Source organism: Fundulus heteroclitus, chromosome 22, assembly GCF_011125445.2.
Source record: "Fundulus heteroclitus isolate FHET01 chromosome 22, MU-UCD_Fhet_4.1, whole genome shotgun sequence".
Taxonomy (NCBI): Eukaryota; Metazoa; Chordata; class Actinopteri; order Cyprinodontiformes; family Fundulidae; genus Fundulus; species Fundulus heteroclitus.
In genome coordinates this window covers 27,284,651-27,304,053 of record NC_046382.1, presented here as the reverse complement: position 1 = coordinate 27,304,053, position 19,403 = coordinate 27,284,651, and the positions used below count along the sequence as shown (strand labels likewise).

The following is a 19,403-nucleotide window of genomic DNA, read 5'->3' as shown; positions in this document are numbered from 1 at the left end:
ATTAGCAATACCAGCTGATAATATATTTGTAATAGATTTTTCCCAGTGGACTTTCCTCTGTAAATTCAATTCAATTCTAAAATACTTTATTTATCCCAAAATGAAAAGAAATACAGAGACACGTTCACAAATAGAGGTTGTACAGTACTATACGGCAAACAGGGCTGCTATAAATGAACTAACGTGCTAATAAATCTTTTGTTGGGGCAACCTTCCCTATTTCGTGACTGCATGGCTGAGGATACAAAATTCTAGGCTGCTCGGCATGCTCCAGCTTTCCCAGTCAGAAAATTAGCTTCTGGAAAGGTATTCTTTGATGGGAACCACCAGTATTTCCGTTAAGTCACAATGTAATGTAATTTAAATGTTCATGTTTTAAATGTTCACAATTTCTAGGAATTTTACTTCATTCACTAAAGCAAAAGTGGCCAGCTAGAGTTGAATTCAGTGTTAAAACCACAGCATGAAGAGAATAAGGCTTTGCCAAATCACATAATTGTGTTTTGCTATTGTCTTTCTGTTCTTGTCCAGATTTGGTCACATTTCAAAATGTATATATTATGTTTGCTTATACTGTCTACTTGTTTGTTCACTGAACACTTAGTAAAAGATGTCTACTGTTTCCAAATAGGCTAAGCTAGCAATGTTTCTTCAAAAAGTTGAAGCGGGTTAAAGCAGTCTTAAAAGCACCAAAAACATCAGTTTCTCAAACTGGCGATTTACAATTTGCAGCTTCGCCTTTTTAGAAAATGTAATCGGTCGTTTCTGTTTGGCAGAACCTTCCCACAAGCTTCATGAAATATGAGGAAAGCCTTTTGTTCATTATTTTGTTTATAAAACATAAAGAGGAGATTATGCGGTTTCTAAAGTTTATTTAAAACCACTTAGCCTCAGTGGCCTTTGTAATTTTGCCAGACTTCCACAAATAGGTCTTTAATAAAGCATTTTGGGTACGGGGCAAAACTAAACTGTATGGCAATATGAGACCACATAATTGTGTGTTTTTTTGGTGAAATGAGTGAACCTGTTTTACTTAACCGAAACAAGATTAAAAGACCTTTAAATTAGCATATTAGAGGATGGTGAAAGTGCTGATACTTTAGATTTTTCTTACTCCTAAATGCTATGCCATCCATGTATTCTGGCTCTTTTTATTCCCAGTGAGGTCTTCTATTCCCTAAGGTGTTCTTCCGGAGATCAAGAGTGGCCTCCAGTCAAAACAGACAAGAAACATTTGGTTTTGAAGTCCTTGAAGATTTAATCAGATTCAGAAAACCTCACTGATCCCTGCAGGGAAACTGTTTTGTAAGAGCTGCTTAAGATTGTGCCGAAATTAAAATTATGCAAAAGTGAGAGAAATGCATGAGAGCACTGGGGTGCACTGTCTCCGTTGGGCCCGATATAGGTTATTGTCAATCAGAAGATGACCCGAGGCAAAGTAGGATTTCATTTGGAATTAACAGAGGCAAACTCCGTGGTAAATGGAAGATGTACAAAATCTTTATTTTCCATTCATTTTTTGGGATAGTCGAGTCCTTATTTTAGTAGTCATACTATGGTGTCTGTTAATTCTAAAAAGAACATTTTATTTTTGCACAAGTGTCTTACTTTAAACACAATTAAAAAAATTGGGTTAATTGTCCATTTTATATGCAAGTGTTAGCCCTAAGGAATAAAGAAAGTCTAAAAGATAACAGGGTCTTACTGCCGCTTGCATCCCTCAGCGTCCAATAATAGTATCCTGCGTCTTTGTCATGTAGGAGAAATACTATACCCAAGTGTGCCTGGCACATTCTGATTAATAAATATTAAATGATTGCTTTAACATCGAAAACATTATTAATCTCCCGGTCTTATTTAAACTTGTTATGGTTTCTGAACAATTCTTGTTCATCCTGTACAATCAGAACTCGCTCTAAGTTTAACCACTTCTTTGACAATATGGCACACAGAAAAATCTGATTATTATTTCTGAAGCCCAGATGTTTAGTCTATGCTGTTTGAACAGGGGTTAGGCAGTTTTAACCAAACACTGGCTAGAGAAACTGTGATCCAGTTTGTTGGGTTGGAGAAAAGGCAAGAAGGAGCCTCTTTAGTCTTCACAGATTGGCGCTTTAAAGCCTTCAAAGGCAAGGCAAGGCAAGGCAAATTTATTTATATAGCACAATTCAGTACAAGACAATACAAAGTGCTTTACATGATTAAGATATACCAAAATAATAAAATGTAGATAGAAAATAGAATAAAAGCAAGTAGGAATAGAATGTAGTAACAAAAAAGAACATTAAAAACAGTAAAGCTGTTTAACTAGAACAGTCAAAGGCAATTTTAAACAGATGTGTTTTTAATCTTGTTTTAAAAAAACTCAGGCTTTCCGCACTTTTACAGTTTTCTGGAAGTTTGTTCCAGATAAACGGAGCATAGGAACTAAATGCTGCTTCTCCATGTTTAGTTCTGGTTCTAGGTATGTGGAGTAGATTTCAGCCAGAAGACCTTAGTGGTCTGGAGGGTTGATACACTGATAACAAGTCTGTAATGTATTTAGGTGCTAGGCCATTTAAGGATTTATAGACTAACAGAAGTATTTTAAAGTCTATTCTCTGAGATACAGGGAGCCAGTGTAAGGACTTTAGAACTGGGGTTATGTGCTCTACTTTCTTAGTCTTAGTGAGGACGCGGGCAGCAGCGTTCTGGATCAGCTGCAGCTGTCTGATCCACTTTTTAGGCAGACCTGTGAAAACACCGTTGCAGTAATCAATTCTACTAAAAATAAACGCATGGATTAGTTTTTCCAGATCCTGCTGAGACATTAGTCCTTTAATCCTAGAAATGTTCTTCAGGTGATAGAAAGCCGACCTTGTAATTGTCTTTAGATGCTTTTGAAGGTTCAGGTCTGAGTCCATCACTTTTCCCAGATTTCGGGCCTGATTAGTGGTTTTTAGCTAAAGCGACTGAAGCTGTGTGCTAACCTTTGATCTCTCCTCTATTGGTCCAAATATTATTACTTCAGTTTTGTTTTTATTCAATTGGAGAAAATTTTGGCACATCCATGCATTGATTTCTTCTAGGCATTTACTCAGTGCCTGAACTGGTTCATAGTCACCTGGTGACATGGTGATGTAGAGCTGTGTGTCGTCTGCATAGTTATGGTAGCTGATGTTGTTATTTTTTATTATCTGAGCTAGAGGGAGCATGTAGATATTGAATAGGAGGGGACCCAGGATGGACCCTTGGGGAACCCCACATGTGATTTTTGTCATCTCTGATGTAAAGTTACCTACTGATACAAAAAAGTCCCTGTCCTTTAAGTAGGATTTAAACCAGTTGAGAGCTGTACCAGAGAGGCCGACCCAGTTCTCCAGACGTTCTAACAGGATGGAGTGATCAACAGTATCAAATGCTGCACTGAGGTCCAATAGAACCAGCACGGTGGTTCTTCCACAGTCTGTATTTATATGGATGTCAAAGACCTGAACTCGGTCAAACTTCACTAAATATCTTCCACTGGATGAAATAAGACATGATAAGATGATAAAATCATGCTGTATGATATTGCTAATGTTTGTGTGTTGTCGTAACGACATTTTTTAGATAGAGGACGAGTTGGTTCACTTGAGAGACCATTAGCCTGCTACCTGCTAAGTAGCTAGCACAAGCTAGTGCTTGCTATGTTCAACAATCACACTTTGCAACAGAATTGATCATAAATTCAATACAGACCATTAAAGTAGCTTCATTTTTTTATACTTTAAAGTTTTATTTGATTTGTATTTTAAAAGTTGTTTGCATTGTATTGACCTAATCATTATTTACTTTTCGAAGTTTTAACAAAAAAAAAAGTACTGAATAGAACAACAATAGTGTGGCTCTCAAAACTGAATTGTTTGTCAGTGGAAGTTTTATCTGAAATTCCAATTGTCATCCATGTGTTTTTAATCAGCTAATTTATAATGTAGATTTAAACAAACAACCAAACAAAAAAACATAAATTTCAAACCAAATCTTAATTCTTTAGTGATTCAGATTGTGGGTTATTGTTTTCTACCCACTCTTTGGTAGCCTGAATTTTAGATATTCGTCTGTTTAATAATTTGTTGATCTAAAGGTCAACCCTGTATGCTCGGTCAACCAGAACAGTGGTGATATGCAACAATAACGTAGATCAATGTACATTAGGAAATTAGTCTCAATTGAAAATCAATATAAAGGAGGAATTACATTTGACTATAGACTAAAGCAGAAAAGAGATTTCTGTATATTTCTCAAGACAAAGAGGGTTTTTTTTTTTTTTTAGATCAACATATCAGCAGTTGCACTTCAGTTAAATGGGAAGATTAAGAACAACGTGAACTGGTAATTAATGTAATCAGCAATCATGTTTATTATTAATCAAACTGAGATATATTTACTGCTGATTTAATTAGGCAATACACACAAAAATCTAAACAGATGCCAACGCTAATTCTGCCCTGCTAACTCCTGCTGCAGCTCAAAGGGGAAGGTTTGATGAAAAATAAATTGAACAAATCAAAGTTCAATATTCTCTCAGGAGTATAAAGAGAGGTTTTGCACCCTGATTTTGGGATATAGTATTTAATGCGATCCCAGCTGGGAAAGTTTGGGAGTGAAGAAAAAGGAAAACAAAATCAATGTTCAATGTTCAGAACCAGCATCTAATCTGTCAGTTTTGAACACGTCTGATGGGCAGGGGTGCTGTATAGCAGAGAAAAGTTTGGACAGTTCCAAGGACCCCTTGTATATATAAAAGAGAATTTTATATATACATATGAGCTCTTCGAATGATTTAGATTTTTTTGTAATGGGGCCCAAAATTCATGGCAACCCTGCTGATGGGTCAAAGTATTGGACATCACTCAGAAACAGGTCCATACTGTCTGAAATGTTTTTATTTGATGTGCTGATTTTGTTTCTGCACTGAGATTCCATCACCTCCGTCTGTCTCACGACTGAAGGGATAACTAACTCTTCCGCTCCAACAGCAAATCCATTTACCCAGAGGTCTCTGGCAGACTGACAGCTGTTGGCTCGAGGTAACTCTGCTGACTTTCTTGGTATTTTCCCACTTTGAACGTTCTCAAACAAAATGAATGAATTGACTTTGAGGAGAAAAAATACACAACCTTTTATTTTCTCACAGAAAATAAATGAATGTAGTGAATCATGCGATGCAAAAAGAGCAATTGAATATCAACAGGGGCATCTCTATCCAGGTTGGAATCCCAACTCAGCTCTTGGTGGCGTGCATGCACTTCCTGGAGAGGTGTCATTACAAAGTGCTCCTCGACCAATCAGAGGTGGGGTTCAGGGACCTTGTGGGCGATGTCACATTACACATGAGAAATCAGTTCTAATATTTTCTCTAAACCATTATTATCCCTGGCTAGGCTGAGGAATGACCACATTAATGACCCCAAACGCACCTCCAAGGTGACCGCTGCCTTGCTAAACAGACTGAGGGAAGAGCTGCTGGACGGGTCCAAAATGTTGACACTTTGTACAGTCAGGACATTTTCACTTAGGGTTGTTTACTTATTTTTTTTGCCAGCAGTTTAGACAATAAAGGCTGTGTGTTGAGTTATTTTGAGGAGAAACCACATTTGCACTGTTACACCAGCTGTACTTTCCATTGTATCTTCAGTGTGGTTCTGTGAAAAATATAATACAATATTTACAAAAATGTGAGGGGTGCACTCACTTTTGTGAGATGCTGTATGTTAATGCTTTCCACATTAAAAAAGAAAATATTTATTCATACAAGAGAAGTTGGACATACATTGACAGACAATCAGACAACGTAAGAGGATTCTATGAATAGATCTGAAAGGTGTTGTGGGTATTTCCTGGAGGTGAAAGGCCAGATTTGATGTGTTTATGTACTCTACAACAACCTTATTGAACTAAATTTACAGAGGCCTGCATCTGATCCATTTTTGACCCATTACGTTAGAATAATGGCCCGAACTGGGATGTTTTTTTTTAGAGTGCATTAAGTTTTAAGAAAAAAATCTGTGTGAAAGCTGTGGGAACTCCGACTGGGAGTATCTGTTTAAAGATAGTTTTACAAGTTGAGCCATCACGGGCATAAATCGTGATACTCTGCAGTCTTTGCAGAAGGAAATTAATCATTGTCTCAGCAAACAGTGAAAGTGGACTGGTGTGTACTTTAGTTATTGTAACTATAATGTTTGTGGTTTCAAACCAAACATAAGTCACATTAACTGTAATTTGACACGAGAGCTTTAAAAAACATACAAGATTTGAAATAATGCAAGTGTTATTGTGGTTTCGACTGCACCCTCTGAATGCGTTCCTATGACTAACACTGCTCCGTAAATCATTTTGGGCAAGAACGTAATGTTCATTTTGGCATTTTAATCTCTCCGTGCTCGGTGTTGAGGCACTTCGCGTTGTAATTTATGCAACGCCGCTCCTCAAGCAGAGCTGCAGACTGCGAGAGAATAGTCATTTTAATTAAAGGATGCATTCAGAAAGCAATCATAGCAGTTTATTTTTCTTTTCCAATCAAACGGATGTGCGACAAGCCAGAACCAAAGCAGATTCATTTCTCTTGAATTCCTCCTAACTTTAAATATTACATATTGTTAATGTTCAGCACTATGATAAGACAACACTTTTTTTTTTTTTTTGCTCCACAACATTGAAAATGTCAACTTTTTTTTGGTCTGAGTACCTTAAAACGGATGCATGCTACAGTAGCCACATATTCATGCTCCATGATTAGGCTTTCCCACAAAACCTCAAATACCATTTTTCTCTATTTCTCTTGTAAGATTGTTTATGGGAATTTTATGAAGCTGTATTTTAAGCCTCTGAGAAATGGTTGAACCACGGGAATCTTCAGATGCCAGGATCCCAGAAAGCAAGTCCTGGGAACCCTCTCAGTTATTCGGGATAAAAGAATTACATGGCTGGCGAACATGTTTGGTGAGTTATAAACAAATTTGTTGACCATGGAAGCCAGTGTGGACCTGAATGTTCACTTAGTGAACAAAAGCACAAACAGAGAGAAATTTCAACATGAAAAGCATGCATAAAGAGACAGGAATCACTGATAACACTTAAGGAACAAAAAATAAAAAAAAATACTGATAAGCTGCTGGATATTAACCTCATGGCGTAATTTGCAGAAGACACTCATATTTCTCTCTCTGTGTGAGTTCTGTTTGACTCCAGGGGAGATTTTAATGACATCCTGATATGAGGGGCTATAATTCATGATAAACTGTGTTCAATACTGTCATGTTACCCATCCCTCCCAGGGATAATTTTCTGTTCGTATAATTGTCTTGTTCTCGGGCTTGTTATGAGGGAGTGAGCTAGCTTGTGGGGTGGAGATAACATCCTCTTCTGTACAGATTTGCTTTCGGGAGAGGGGGGGTGCCATTGTTTGTACAGCCGTTAAAAGACACAAACAATTGTTTTTTTTTTTTTGCAGCATTGTTAGCTTTCTTTTTTCAGAAAGCTAACAATGCTGCTTACAGTTTTCTAAATCTCACAGTGACAGAGACTCAGCTGCCACGATCCTTGCATATCATGCAACAGATAATAGCTGCTAATGATTTTTTTTTTCTCTCTGCTCATTTGACACGGCCTAATTATGAAAGTACAGTCGCGTCTAGTAAAGACGACGAAAAGCCATTCGTTGGTATTAAACATCTGAGCAATAAACCAATGTTCTTGACACGCAAGGCCACAGCTAATCACATTAAGAGAGAATTAAAAAGAAACTGCAGCCTGTTAAATATTTGAAGCCTGTTTGCACTTCAGTGCCTTGAAACAAGCGGTAGTGATTTTCATTTCCAAATCCATGAGCGCTAAAATCAGAAGCAATCGACCTATTGCATTCCATGGTGGAATGAATTGAAAAGCAACATGGAAATGGTTAGGTAGTAATGTAGATACAACAATGTTGGTATTTTTTTTTCCAGCTGTTTAAAAAAAAAAAGAAAGAAAAAAAAGAAATGAAGTCTGCTGTTATGCAAAATGCCTAATAGTTGCTTTAATAAATGCAACAAGGTGATGAGCCAGCCTGAATAAAACATAAAGTTGTACAACTAGGTACAACTTTATGTTTTGGGCTGACACATCAAATTAAATCCCAAAAAAACACACTTATGTTTGTTTTGTAATGTGAAAACTTTTAGGGGGTGTGAATACTTTTGCACGCCGCTGCATTTGCAGCTATGTATTTATGGAACAACGTGATGCAAATAACGTGAAGGTCAAGCAAAACACACTCTTTGATATAATCAAATTTAACTGTTGACTCAATAGTAAACTGTGGAACTGTGGAGGTTGGAGAATTTTGGAGATTACTGGTGTCGTGTCGGCTGGGGGGGGGGATTAACGGAAAACGGGGCCCAAAATTAAAATGATCAGGGCCCCAGATAATGTCAGGCCAGCTCTGCCTGGGCGATTATGTAACTGTCACCGGTCTGCTTGGCTTCTATCATGCATCATTTTGGCATTTAATTTCCACTTCCTGAATGACTGCAGCCGTGAGGTTATTATTCAGGTTTCAGCACTACATAGTCTCCCCGGCTTTGCTTATTTACAAACTTTGACATTTCAAGGAGATCTATACTGTTGTAACATATTGCACATTTTATGTGTTCTGACAGATTTGCATCAGGTGCGCATTTGATCCAGCCATGTCAGCTTGAATATGTACTATGCACATTTATAATCTAATATGGCTGACTGTTGTAAAAACAGAATATATATATATATATATATATATATATATATATATATATATATATATATATATTCATCCAGTATGTCACAGTTATACAGTATCAAAACTCTAAATAGACTAGCATGCTGCAACAAAGTAATAGAAGTTGCAAAACAGGCATAATGCACATATGTCAAAAATAAAATTACAAACCTCCTATGTTCCTTTTGCAAAGGATTTTTTTAAATGACTTCCTGAAGTCTTTATTGAATATGGTGTATATGACAGGATTTAGCGAGCTGTTGCAGTAACCGAACCAGAAGAAGGTTTTGAACAGCGTCTCTGGGATGCAGCACGTGTCACAAACTGCTGCGAGCGTGTAGGTGAAAAAAAAGGGGAACCAGCAGAGAACAAACACTCCCACGACCACAGCCAGGACGAAGGTGAAGCGCCTCTCTCTGTACTGCCTCCCCTTCCACTTGCTCGCTCTCGCAGAGGACAGATCCTCCGTCTTCGGACAACTTTCTTTCGGTTTCACCTGAGTCACTTTGGATGTTCTCCCACTCCTCTTTTTCCTCAGGGAACACAGGACGTTTTCGTTCCCGTCGGAGGAGGATGGCTCTTCCTCCAAATCCAACCCGCAGATCTCTTCTCCATCTTTCAGTTCGTCTCTTTCTTTTCCCTGTTTTTCCAGAGGGTCCATGCCCAGTTTGGTGTCCTCTAAGTCGCCGTTCTCTCTTTGCCTCTGTCCTGGCGAGGCTCTCGTTCTTTTCTTGGCCACCTGGTAGATCCGGACATACACCATAACCATAATGACGCAGGGCGCGAAGAAGGACGCAGTGCTTGAGAATATGATGTACCATTTCACCTCATTGATCTTGCACACGGGATTGTCCTTCCCCCCGTCCTTCTTCGTCATCGTTATGAGCGGAGGGAACGAAATCAAGGCCGCGAGCACCCAAACTAAACAGATGTTGCACTTTATCCGGCGAGGCGTCCGTTTCAGGTTGTACTCGATGGCTTTGGTCACGGACCAGTACCTGTCCAGGCTTATGGCACACAGGTGAACGATGGATGAGGTGCAAAAGAGGACATCCAAAGCCAGGTGGATTTCACACCACACCGTGCCAAAGTACCAGTAGCCCATGAGTTCGTTCGCCAAGGAGAAGGGCATCACCAAAGTGGAAACCAGGATGTCCGCGCACGCCAGAGAGACCAGGAACAAGTTCTGGGGGGCCTTCAGGGACCGGCTTGTGATCACCGCGATCACCACCATGACGTTGCCGAACACGGTTGTCAAAATGAGCACGCCCACCAGGACGGTGAGCATCGCCGAGGTCTGCACGGCGAAGGGCTGTTTGCCGGGCAAAGTCTCGTTTCTGCTGGTGAGGTTGAGACAACCCATCGGGGCGAGCCGCGGTGTCCAAAGCACGGTCTGAATTGGGGGTTTTTCCACGGCGAGCAGAGGGGGAGCTGCCCTGTCCCGCTGCCTATTCAGGGGTTCCCTTCAAGATGCCAGCAACAGAGAGTGGTCTCTTCATTTTGCTGAGATTGATGAAGAAGTCAATGCTTTCTTTCTTCCCTTTAGAGTAAACAAAAAAGGTATAAACAATATAGCCATAAACATTTCTTTCTGTTAAATGACAAAAAGCCATTAAAAGCAATTTAATGCAATCCATTTTTTTTTCTACATGATTTTCTTATAACTAAATGCCGGTTATAAAGTGAGAAACGTTCTCCCACCTACCTTTAAGAATAAAGATGCACATTTTAATGCCATGTCGTAAAAACATTTTTCCTTTAAGTCGTGGCTCAGGCAGGTCTTTTCATCCGTCGCGGTGGAAGTGAAGTGCGCGCTTTAAATGCGGGTTGATCTGACGCTGGAGATCTGTGATGCTGCCTCCACTTCAGTGAGAACACAGCAATGGGCGGAGTTCAGTTGCTGGAGACTTAAAAAGTGATTCGGTGCTGCTTCCAGACGCCCTAAATCATTGGTTGATTTTGAGGATAATTATGCTGTTGATTTATAGTAGCAATTTATGTGGACTATTAGATTACAGTGTTAGATGAGTACACTCTGTGTACGTTTTGTGCTTCTGTGTCATGAGCCAATCATATATCTTGAGAGTAAAATAACTGGAAATAATGATTGTCTTTGGAGAGAGGATGGGGGGTTATTTAGTTTATCACTAATAGCACTGAAGGCCCAGATAGAGAAGTCTATTGATATACAACCTCACTAAAATGAATGTAATCTGGTTTTCAGAGAATGACTATATTAATCAAAAGGAATGAGTTTTATTAATTAATATACTAAGCTTTTTATCAAGTATGTCTGTTATGACTTTTGTCATATTTTAAAAAGGTTACTTATGTTCAATTAAAGAATGATTTTTTTTTTTTTGGATTAAGGTTTTGAGGACCTTTGTTATTGTTTTTCTTCCTCCTCTGATTATATAATTCCTCTACTGTGCGTAGGAAGTGATTTGATTGTGCGTATGTTTCACTGCACATTTAAAATAATATGGGATTAGTTTTTTTATTCATTTGGTCATTTGCAACACCTTCATGTCACATTCCAGTTTGAGGTGTGATATTCAGGGTGAGGGAAGCTGTTGCTGCCCCAGACTTTCTACAATGTAGTGCCTTGGATTAAGTACTCACGCCCTTTGCACTTTTTCACCTTTTTTTTTTTTCTCTTTACAGCCATAAACTCCACTGTGTCTGTTTGGGATTTTATGTGACAGACCAACATAAAGTAGTTGATATATGTGAAGTGGAAGCAAAATGACACATGGTTTTCTTGTAAGAGAAAAATAGCCTGGAATGTGCGGTGTGCATTCATATTGAGTAGACCCACCCCCCTGATTCAAAAGCCTGTAAAATAATCTTGCTGCAGTTACAGCTGCAAGTCTTTTGTGGTATATTTATAGCAGCTTCTCTTGTTGAAAGTTTTACTCATCCCTCTTTGCAAGCTCAGTCAGATCGGATGCAAAGTGGCTGTGAACAGCAAATTTTAAGTCTTGCATGTCATTTGAGGAGCTTCGAGTGGGCCATTCTAAAACATAAATGTGCTTTAATCAGAATATCATTGTAGTTCTGGTGGTATGTTTAATTTCGTTCATTAAACGTACCAACTATGTTACCATCCACTACATCCACTATGACTACCCCCCCCCCCCCCCCAAGCATGATGCTGCTGACATGTGTCATCTTTCTTTCTAATTCTTCACTATCAAGTCCTAATAAAATATGCTGAAGTTCTTGATTATAACAAGACAAAATAGGGTTATTTTGTTTAAGGGCTGTGGCTTTATGCTGTGGGTGTAATGGAGTAGTACCCTTTTACCTGTTTAGGGTGAGCAAAACTGCGAAGAACCAACTTTAATCTTATTGGAATTTGTTTATGAGTATGAATACTATTTTATTATGTGTGCAGTGAAACTAAGCTCGAAGCTTGTTTTTTTTCCAAGCTGAAAGAGAAGCTGAATGCTCTGAGCTGCCGATAGGGGGCGCTGGTGAGCCTCTAGACTGGCGTATTATATCAGTTTTTTTTTCACGGGTTTCCGGCGTGCTATTCACATACAACAGGAAAGAGAAGCACATTTTTAAAATTAAATCAGCGATTTTACGACGAAAGGAGCGGTTTCCCATCTTATTTATTGTTAATTTGATCAGTTACGGGTATTACAACAAAGGTAACGCCACCTACAACTCGTCCTTTTGACGTTTCTCGGCTATGGCTCTTAGCTAGCGCTAGCCTCCTTACGTTAAACGTACGTCGACGGAGAGGCCTTGCTAGCCGTGTTAGCGCTATGCTAACGTTCGTGTTTTATTTGACGGGCAATTCGTCGCGTTGTGAGGGGGGGCTTATTGTAAAGCGGTGTTCTTAATGCAGCCTTGAATGTGATTTATCGCACTCGCTCCGCCAGCTAGCCGTGGAAACAGCGGGTAACGTTGCTTTTTGTCTGTAGCGCACAGATGTCCGAGGACCTGGTGAAGCAGCTGAGCAGCTACAAGGCACAGCTACAGCAAGTAGAAGTCGCCTTGTCAACCGACCCGGACAATGAAGACCTCCTAAAGCTTCAGAAGGACTTGCAGGTCTGTGTCCTCCTTCCATCCCAGCGGAGTCATGCCAAATGTCTCGTCTGGGTTTTATGATGGGAGACGTTGTTTTTTTTTTTTTTTTTCTGTTATCAACTCCAGGATAAAGACATCTTGTCCTCTTCATATCTTTGCCTTGTGATTGTAGGGATGCGGCAATAACATTGTAATCAGCATTTGATTGGGAAGGAAAATCTAGGTCCAGTAATATCTACCCCATCTAGAAACAAAATGCAGTGTCCGTCCTAGTCAGAAGAAGTATTATTTCTCTAAATCCACTCATCCATTATCTATCTACTCAATCATTCCATCCTTCCAAGTCTTCATTGTCCACTAATTCATCCCTTTCTTCGTTCTCCATCCTTATTTTTTAGTGTTTCCTTTTATCTCATCCTTCCTTCCCGCTTTTCTAATGTCCTCCCCCCTTTCTTTGTACTTTTCCTCATCCTCCTCCTCTTCTTCACACTCTGTGGTTTCTGCAGGTTTCTTATATATAGCTAAACCCCCGCAGGTACATCCGCCATAGATTTATAAGATGAGACTTAAAACAACTGAAAACAAAGTTATTTCACTCTTGAAAGTATAATTTTGTTTTGGAAAAATGTGTAAGACCCCTGGCTTGCACAACTTTGTTAAATAGCATTTGCTAATTTTAGGCATTTTGCTTGGTGTTTTTTTTTTTTTGTGTGCGTGTGTGTATCATCCTTATTTGGATGGTTTTAAAAAGTAAACTACTCTTCGAAAGGAAAGGTTTACCAAACGGACAACAAAAATGAGTGCTGCATAATATTTGGAAAGCATGCACTGTTCTATAAAGTCACAGTGTCTACGTGGCTTAGGAAAAATGAGAAAATACTTAACAGTGTTAATGTTGTTTTTGTTTCTGGGTTCTAATCAAACATAGACCCAAGATAAAAAGTAGTATTTAGCTACTGGGAAAATAGAAAATGAATCATTTCCCCTCAACCTAATCCTGTTGAAATAGTTGCTCCTGGCTTCATCTGCTGTTTTAAGAAGCAACTTACCGGTAATTAAAATCTTAATGGACTGCTGAAACAATTTTTGCTCCGTTAAGTAACAAACATCAGATAATAAATTACTGGCATAAAGAACCTCAAAGTATGGTATGGAGCAGTTTGTTGCCATATTGACATTCTGTACCATCCTATCTTAATAACGATGTACTTGCAATATATTAAAATGATCATGTTTACATGTTATATGTCATGAGTATTTTATTTACATTTTATCTTAAGTCTAAATGAATAAGGTTTGCCGCTAGAGTAATCTGTTTAAACTCAATTATTATGAACGGTAAAGCTCAACGCAGCACGTTCTCATCAAGTAATCGGCCCTGTGGTCAAATTTGTTGCTAGATTAAACTCCAGGAATGGATCAGAAACTGATCTCAAATGTAATAATGAAAATTCTGTGATAATGATGGAAAACTAAGTGGAAGAAAAGTCTTAGCAACCCCCCGAAAAACACAAACTTTCTTGGGGAAACGCTGTGATGGGTGACACTTTTTTCATTTTTAATCTTTCATGTCTTTTTTTTTCTTTTTTTTTTTTACACTTTTCCAATTTTTAAACCATAATCCAACTCCTGAAATCCCTGGTTTACCTTAAAACGACTGCTGACCTAATACGTTCGAATCTAACACATTTGATAAAATCTATAGATCCAGTTAATTGCATTAGCTGGCAATATTCTGTAAACAAGACGAATAGGGGGAAGTAGAAAATAATTATAGTGCTTAACCTAATGAAAAGCATCTGACTTCCTGTAATTATTGTTTGTTTGTTGTTGGGTTTTTTTGTTCTTTTGCAGGAAGTCATCGATCTGACTAAAGACCTCCTGAGTTCGCAGCCCCCTGACGGGGCTTCCAGCACCAGTGGTTCAGAATCAGTTCCTGTGAAGAAAAACTGGAAAGTGGGTGACAGATGTATGGCAGTGTGGAATCAGGATGGCCAGTGAGTTTCAACATCCTCTTTAAATCAACACACGCATAGGAGTGTAAAAAAACGTGTGCCATCATACAACAGCTCCTGTTATTGGGTTACCAAAAAACAGTTTGTCATTGTTCTGTACTCTCGTCATTTTAAAAGCCTGACACCAGCGAGAACATCTTCTTTATATTACTATATTATGACCTGCAGTTACCTTTTATTCATATTATCTACTGGTGTTTACAATTGTTCTTATATGACTTTATACACATTCTATAGAGCATACATCTTAAATGAATATGTTTAGTGCATAATTGGGAGACGTGTAAAAAAATACTCATTTTTTCTTATCGAATTTAAAGAGTTTGAGAAATTGACAAGGAATGAATTAGTAATTGATTAATTAGTGAGTCTTAACTGTGCCTGTTATTTAGACCTGGAGTCTTTGGCTCATACTCACCTGCTTACAGACGTGATCTTTTGACAGGGTGTATGAAGCTGAGATTGAGGAGATAGACCGAGAGAACGGCACGGCTGCCATTACGTTCATTGAGTACGGCAATGCTGAAGTGCTTCCTCTGCAGAACCTCAAAGCCGCCGAGGAGGGCAAACGGTCTGAGGAGGACGGAGGTTTAAAGTCAAAGTCAAGGTAATGAACACACTCCTCTGTCTTTAGTTCAGATTTATACACTATCGGTGAAAGCTCATCATTACTGACATTTAAATTCAGCCTCCCACCCCTAGAAAAAGAGGACATGACTTTGTGTCTTTTCACCTCTGAATGAAGATTTAAATTTGTTTAAAGATTAGACTAAGCTGTCCTTGAGCTGCAAGCATCACTAAGGCTAATATGTTTATTAGAGGGTACAAAGGGACTGAAGCAGAGTGCTTTATTAATATTAGTAAACTAAGATTGTTATACTTGGAACAAGTTCAATATAAATATTTGAATAAGAGTTTGAATACACCTGAGTAGCTTTCACAAGACAAATCAGTGGAGTGAAAGGCTCTGTTTACACAACAACAATTACGATTTATGCGGTGCCAGCTATGAGATGGCTCCGCCCCGACAAACAGACGGTGTAATGGTGGCGATGGGCAAGCTCAGTGTTTTCCTTATCTACCAACATTAAGACAAAAAATGACAAAAGAAAATACTTTGAGTGAATCAAGACAGTGAAGTTATTTCAAGGTAGCCACAGACAAATCGACGTTAAAGCCCAAGTTAAAAAAAAAAAGCAAAGCTATACCCAACTTAAAATGTATATCAGTAACTTCAAATATTTACGGCAGACTAAAGTAGATGTTTTCATGCTGCCGTCAACCTGTTGATGGCAAGAATTTACAGCAGCGTCAAGCATTACCCTCTAATTGAGCCATTAAACATACAATGTTTCTAAATTTAACATTTAAACCAATAGTTGACTAAATACAAAGTATAACGACACCAAAGTGCTTTCATCACTGTTTACCAAAATAATAGAATATACTGGATTTACATGATGAATATTAAAATATTCTGCTCAGCTGGCGCTAAAAGCCCAGGATAAGTGAAGGGTTATTAGAAATCTTCTCAAAATGATTGAATCGGCTCTGAAGTGCACAGGCAGCTTGTTCCACAGAGCAGGCGCCGCCGCTCAGGAGGCTCCGTCACCTTTTGCTTTTGAGTAGATTTAGGGATGTCCAGCAACAATTGATTTGTACCCCTTAATGCTCTGGCTGGAGTATAGGGGCACAGAAGATCAGACAAATACGGTGGGGCCCATACCATTAAGCCTCCTAAAACGGCAATAAAACCTTGAACTGGAGCCGCAAACCAAGAGGATTGCACCGCCAGTGTCAAGCCGTGCATCCATTTAGTTTGGCTACCATTATTTCAGTCTCTCGACATCTGATGATGAAAGAGGACGGGCTGATATGGACAGCCCCATGTGGCAGCATAGCTGGAGAAGTTGAGGAAATCACTTTCATTTCTTTCCTTTTTTTTTTTTTTTTTCAGAAACCGGTTTTAATTTGCATCTGGAAAACATCCAAGACAAAACACGCAACTTAAATAAAAATATTTGATTTGATCTTTTTATGTCCGAAGGGACGTAGGGATGATTTTAGGTCAGTCTGGAGAAGAGGAGGATTATGGGTCAAAATCAGGCGTACCAATCACATCCGTGACCACATGCATGAAATCATAAGATCAGAATGGGATGGTACTTAAGTTTATGTGAGTCAAGGCAGGCGAGCGAATACTTTTGGCAATATATTGTGCTTTCCCCCTCCTGAGGTGAAGCGTTTGCATTATCATTTAGGTTCCAAGGGCTACACCTCCTCTCCGTGAATTAAGCAAATTGCAATTTCCGATCTCCATTGTAAGCTTTTTTTGTTGTTGTTGTTGTTTTTAATCTTTTTCTGTGCTGTGGAACTTTCCAGAAAAGAACAAATAGCAGAGCAGCGAGAGTACAAGAAGAAGAAAGCCCAGAAAAAGGTACAGAGGATGAAGGAGTTGGAGCAAGAGAGGGAGGAGCAAAAGTCAAAGTGGCAACAGTTTAACAACAAAGCTTATTCAAAGAACAAGAAAGGACAGGTAAGTGTCTTTGTCCTCCTCCTCCGGCTTTCCTTGTGATGTTTTACAGTTAATGTGTGACTTCTTTTATTTGCTCGTAGGTAAAGAGGAGCATATTTGCATCCCCAGAAAGCGTAAACGGGAAGGTGGGAGTGGGAACGTGCGGCATCGCAGACAAACCCATGACGCAGTACAACGACACGTCCAAATACAACGTCAGACATCTGATGCCGCAATGACCGGCCACGCTGTGTACAGAATGAGCCACTGTGTCCTCGTCGTATCAGTGCTTCGCGTTGTTTCTACATGATTACAGTCCCTCGAGTAAAAAGATTTTAAAGGAACTGGTCGGACACCAGCGTTTGAAACGTCTCTGTAGTTTCCCTTGTATAATATATTGGTTCAACTAAAAAGATTCACATGAGGGATTGTTCCATCTCTGGAACAAGGTCTCCTGTTGTGTGTGAACACGTGTTGGAGGAGAAAAGCTGGGCAGTTTGTACTTATTTTTGGATAAGGCCAAATCTCTAAGATGTGTACAAACTTGGGCCTTTTTGATTTGGAGTGTACATTCGATGCTGCATTGTTAAACTCGTCCGTTGTAAGGTATGATTATCAATTATGTTGAGGATTTGGAATGGCTAACTTGACCTTTTAATTTCTGTATATATATATAAAACCATAAAATAAACATTTTTGTTCAGTTTTTAGAAAAAAAAAACCCTTTCCTGTTCATTTTTTTACCTCATTGTTTCCTGTGTGTGGTGGAACCTGTAGAGGGCAGCAAAGACTTCTCTACTCGGAAACCTTTGACATTCTGTGTGAAATGACCCCCCCCCCCCCCCCCCCGCCCCCCCCAACACACACAGACCTGACCACGACTAACCAAGCCACTGAGCTATATAATACACTGGAGTGCTAATCACCGTCTGTTTGAACGAGTCGCTTTGAAGCCACCAGCCGCCATATTGGTACTCCCTATTTCCCCCAGTAATGAGGGAATATGTGCGCTACAGCATCGAATAACGAGGATTTTCTCATGTTCAGGGGGGGCTTAAGACTTTTAAAATGTCAAATGCCATATACTTTTATGTTATGTTCTAAAAATATCAAGTACTGAGAAAGTCATGTGCTGAAATATTTTGCATTTTATTCATTTAAATATATATGTTTAACATTTATAAATATATAAATAACAATATACAAAAACATATATTTACATATGTGTATACATACATATACACACATACTTATATATACATATATATATTTAATATAAATAACATGTAAAATATTTCAGCACATAATTTCCTAGTAGTTGATAGTGTTAGTACATCCACTGACTGTAGAATTACCTGTGAAACGTTTTCACTCAGCCAGAAAACTGCTTGTTATTGCAAGCAAATCCTATGGGATTCTGTGAGAGTAGGGAGGAGCAAGATGGCGGCCAGTGACTTCAGTTTTTCGGCAAAATCAGCACTCCAGTGTACTATATAGCTCAGTGAACCAAGCAAGGCCTGCAAGCACAATCGTCTTGGAGTTCATTCACTAAAGCGTTTTTTTAATTTTTTTTTTTGAATTACAGGAACATTTCAGTAACTTAGAACTTCACTAAAAAGGCCATTTACTTGAGTTATTTCAGTTAAGAAAAGTGAAACTTTTCCACAGAAGTATCAGGCAAAGGGGGATGTGTTTTTAAAAAGTTGGTAATTCTGATGATCCTTCAGAATTAGGTTTCTCTAAAAATAGGAGCAATTCACAGATTTTAATACAGAAAGCTCAGTCCACTAAGAACTATGTCCCTGTACTCTACTCTGTCCTCATGGGATGCAGCTACACCCGCTGCTTGAGCTGCCTTTTCCACCAGGCTTTTTTCCTTACACTAAACTTTTCCATAACCCACTTTGATATATCTGGACAGCAGTGGCTGTCTACTGGACAACTTTCACTCAGCAGTCTCGTCTGTGAGGCCATAGCAATTCTCTCTTAAAGATTTTTTTTTTTTAATGAGCCATTATCATTTTTGGCTTTCATTTGCAATCATAATCAAAATTAACAAACACTTGAAATATAT

At 38.9% G+C, this 19,403-nt stretch overlaps 2 protein-coding genes across 2 annotated transcripts; one reads left to right on the top strand and one right to left on the bottom strand.

The window, feature by feature from the left end:
- Nucleotides 1–8,806: 8,806 nt before the first annotated feature.
- Nucleotides 8,807–10,703, bottom strand: LOC118556228 (alpha-2A adrenergic receptor-like). The gene is made up of 2 exons (XM_036126817.1): nt 10,467–10,703; nt 8,807–10,301 (listed from the first exon to the last, which is right to left on the bottom strand). Exon 2 carries the CDS (start codon nt 10,122–10,124, stop codon nt 8,925–8,927), a length of 1,200 nt encoding a protein of 399 aa, XP_035982710.1. The 5' UTR covers nt 10,125–10,301; nt 10,467–10,703; the 3' UTR covers nt 8,807–8,924.
- A 1,549-nt stretch (nt 10,704–12,252) lies between these two features.
- On the top strand, nt 12,253–18,045 carry LOC118557179 (survival of motor neuron-related-splicing factor 30-like). The gene is made up of 6 exons (XM_036126594.1): nt 12,253–12,417; nt 12,694–12,820; nt 14,654–14,796; nt 15,260–15,421; nt 17,197–17,350; nt 17,431–18,045. The coding sequence occupies exons 2-6, from the start codon at nt 12,701–12,703 to the stop codon at nt 17,566–17,568; spliced, it is 717 nt and encodes a 238-aa protein (XP_035982487.1). The 5' UTR covers nt 12,253–12,417; nt 12,694–12,700; the 3' UTR covers nt 17,569–18,045.
- Nucleotides 18,046–19,403: the final 1,358 nt, after the last annotated feature.

Excerpts from the sequence above, each read along its gene's own strand:
- LOC118556228 (XM_036126817.1), bottom strand. The coding sequence starts at position 10,124 with ATGGGTTGTCTCAACCTCACCAGCAGAAACGAGACTTTGCCCGGCAAA.
- LOC118557179 (XM_036126594.1), top strand. The coding sequence starts at position 12,701 with ATGTCCGAGGACCTGGTGAAGCAGCTGAGCAGCTACAAGGCACAGCTA. Across the intron at positions 12,821-14,653 it reads AGCTTCAGAAGGACTTGCAG|GAAGTCATCGATCTGACTAA; the intron begins GTCTGTGTCCTC and ends GTTCTTTTGCAG. Across the intron at positions 14,797-15,259 it reads GTGTGGAATCAGGATGGCCA|GGTGTATGAAGCTGAGATTG; the intron begins GTGAGTTTCAAC and ends ATCTTTTGACAG.